The 2561-nt window shown below is 42.7% G+C and overlaps 1 protein-coding gene across 1 annotated transcript in view; it reads right to left on the reverse strand.

The window, feature by feature from the left end:
• Positions 1-1056: 1056 nt before the first annotated feature.
• Positions 1057-2561, reverse strand: part of LOC138974151 (mucin-2-like) — a 13337-nt gene continuing 11832 nt past the window's right edge. Inside the window, exons 2-3 of the mRNA XM_070346846.1 lie at positions 1847-2561; positions 1057-1250 (exon numbers count right to left, since the gene is read on the reverse strand). The exon at positions 1847-2561 is cut by the window's right edge and continues 791 nt beyond it. Coding sequence (XP_070202947.1) covers positions 1057-1250; positions 1847-2561 — 909 coding nt within the window. The remainder of the gene's footprint in view (positions 1251-1846) is intronic.

A 2561-nucleotide genomic window follows, 5' to 3' on the forward strand; every position in this document is an offset into this window, starting at 1 on the left:
TGTCAAAACTGACTAGACTAAATGTAAAAAACAGGGTTTTGTTTAGAACGATCAGTCATAAAAGCCTAGGCACATACAATGACCTATATACAGGGGAGGAACTCAACGAGGTTACCGTACTTGCTTTAGATCTCGGATAACTCAGGCGCGTAACGTACACAGTGTATCAGATAATTATACTAGTAGGCCTACTGCTGCGTCGCCTAAAATAACGGTCGAAAGGGGGTGTAACAAAGAAAAGAACAGGACCGGAGTGCTATGTAAATTATGAACCTCTCTTCCAAACCCATGTACAAAAGGTGACACTGTTTTAGGGTTTTGAGCGATAATGTTTTGTTTTGGCATGTCGACGTTGCAGTTCCGGAGCAAACGGTCCACATTTTGTTGCGATTGTGTATTCAAATGAGGTTTTTTTTCCTGTAATATAACAACGCACAGCTCGAAAATACGCCACAGACAAATGTACGGTACTTCGAAGAAAGTAGAATAACAACATGCTTGTCCAATGCGACTTGCATTTTGACATTTGCGCTGTACAATATCCCTACCTTAAATTAAAAAAAAACCCAGACATCTTCATTTTCTCCCAAGGGAGAATTCGTTGTTCATCAAGTCTCGAAGGACCCAAACATTCTCCTGCACGGTTTCTTTTCTTTTCACAGAAATAAAATGTCATTGCTTTTCTCAACTTGTCAAGTCAGTCAAAACGACCTCAGAACACCGAACTGGGAAATTCACTGATTGGAGTACAACAAGATATGGGATAACGAAAGCTAAAATGTACGTCATGTGGTCAGACCTATCTCGAGAAATAAGCGTCTTACAGAACCAGCGCCCTTCCATTATACATACTAAGTAGCACGTGTCGTCGGCGTATCTTATCTTCGGTTAAAGGTAGAAACTTCCAAGGTACACATCAAATTTCAGCTAAATTGGTAGATAAACACTAGTAATCGGACAAAAGGACAAACCGACAGAGCGAATCCTAGTCACCCCATGTATGGTCTATTTCATCATTTTTAACTTGGCAACTTTTACGCCAAAGAAAAAAAAGGTTCATGTTACATGCTCGCACGTAACGTCTAGCGGAGTCCACTGACCGCTGACGTCACAGGTCAGCAGTGATGACACCTCCGGGGTCAGCTGGAAGTAGGGGTCACAGGTCAAGGTCGCCGTGTCACCTTCCAGAGTTCCGTTTATGGTTATGGTTACGGTTCCGTTGTTGACTTGAGGCACTCCGCAGTTCACGTCTGGTAAACATTGGGAATAGATGTTAACTTACCTCTGTGTATGTGTGTGTGTGTGTGTGTGTGTGTGTGTGTGTGTATGTGTGTTGTGTGTGTGTGTGTATGTGTGTATGTGTGTGTGTATGTGTGTGTGTGTGTGTGTGTGTGTGTTTATTGACTTAATGAAGATTTGTTACAGAGCTTGAATAAGTTTATCGCAGCAGGTGTGACAACAACAACAACAATAAATATGAATAAGCAAATAAAAAAGGCAACCCTCTCAAAATAATGATAACATTACAGTTGTTAGAAAACAATGTTACCGAAGATTCCTTATTACAGATTGAAAAGTTAGAAACCGAATTGGAAAACTTAAAGAAGAAAAATATTGACGGAATGTTGATAAGATCAACAGCGAGGTAATTCTTAGAAAGACAAAAGGTGACAAAGGGTGAGTCAGTATATTTCTGTAGTATTCAAAACCGCCATTATCAGAAAAAGGCCATACATGTTTTGGTAGATGAAAATGGTGAATTGATATTTGAATACAAATATATTTTGTAAAATGTGTGACAACCCGGGAGGTTGATTTACAGGAATTACTAAATAAACAAACACACCCCACTTTGTAGTATCTTCCGGGGTGGGTGATGTCGTTGTAGTATATTCCGTGGTGGGTGAAGTCGTTGTAGAATCTTCCGTGGTGGGTGAAGTCGTTGTAGTATATTCCGTGGTGGGTGAAGTCGTTGCAGTATCTTCTGTTGTGGGTGGAGTCGTTGTAGTATATTCCGTGGTGGGTGAAGTCGTTGTAGTATATTCCGTGGTGGGTGAAGTCGTTGTAGTATATTCCGTGGTGGGTGAAGTCGTAGTATATTCCGTGGTGGGTGAAGTTGTTGTAGTATCTTCCGTGGTGGGTGAAGTCGTTGTTGTTGATGCCGTGGTGGGTGAAGTCGTGGTAGTATCTTCCGTGGTGGGTGAATTCGTTGTTGTTGATGCCGTGGTGGGTGAAGTCGTAGTAGTATCTTCCGTGGTGGGTGAATTCGTTGTTGTTGATGCCGTGGTGGGTGAAGTCGTGGTAGTATCTTCCGTGGTGGGTGAATTCGTTGTTGTTGATGCTGTGGTGGGTGAAGTCGTGGTAGTATCTTCCGTGGTGGGTGAATTCGTTGTTGTTGATGCCGTGGTGGGTGAAGTCGTGGTAGTATCTTCCGTGGTGGGTGAATTCGTTGTTGTTGATGCCGTGGTGGGTGAAGTCGTGGTAGTATCTTCCGTGGTGGGTGAAGTCGTTGTTGTTGATGCCGTGGTGGGTGAAGTCGTTGTAGTATCTTCCGTGGTGGG

Source organism: Littorina saxatilis, linkage group LG8, assembly GCF_037325665.1.
Source record: "Littorina saxatilis isolate snail1 linkage group LG8, US_GU_Lsax_2.0, whole genome shotgun sequence".
NCBI lineage: Eukaryota > Metazoa > Mollusca > Gastropoda > Littorinimorpha > Littorinidae > Littorina > Littorina saxatilis.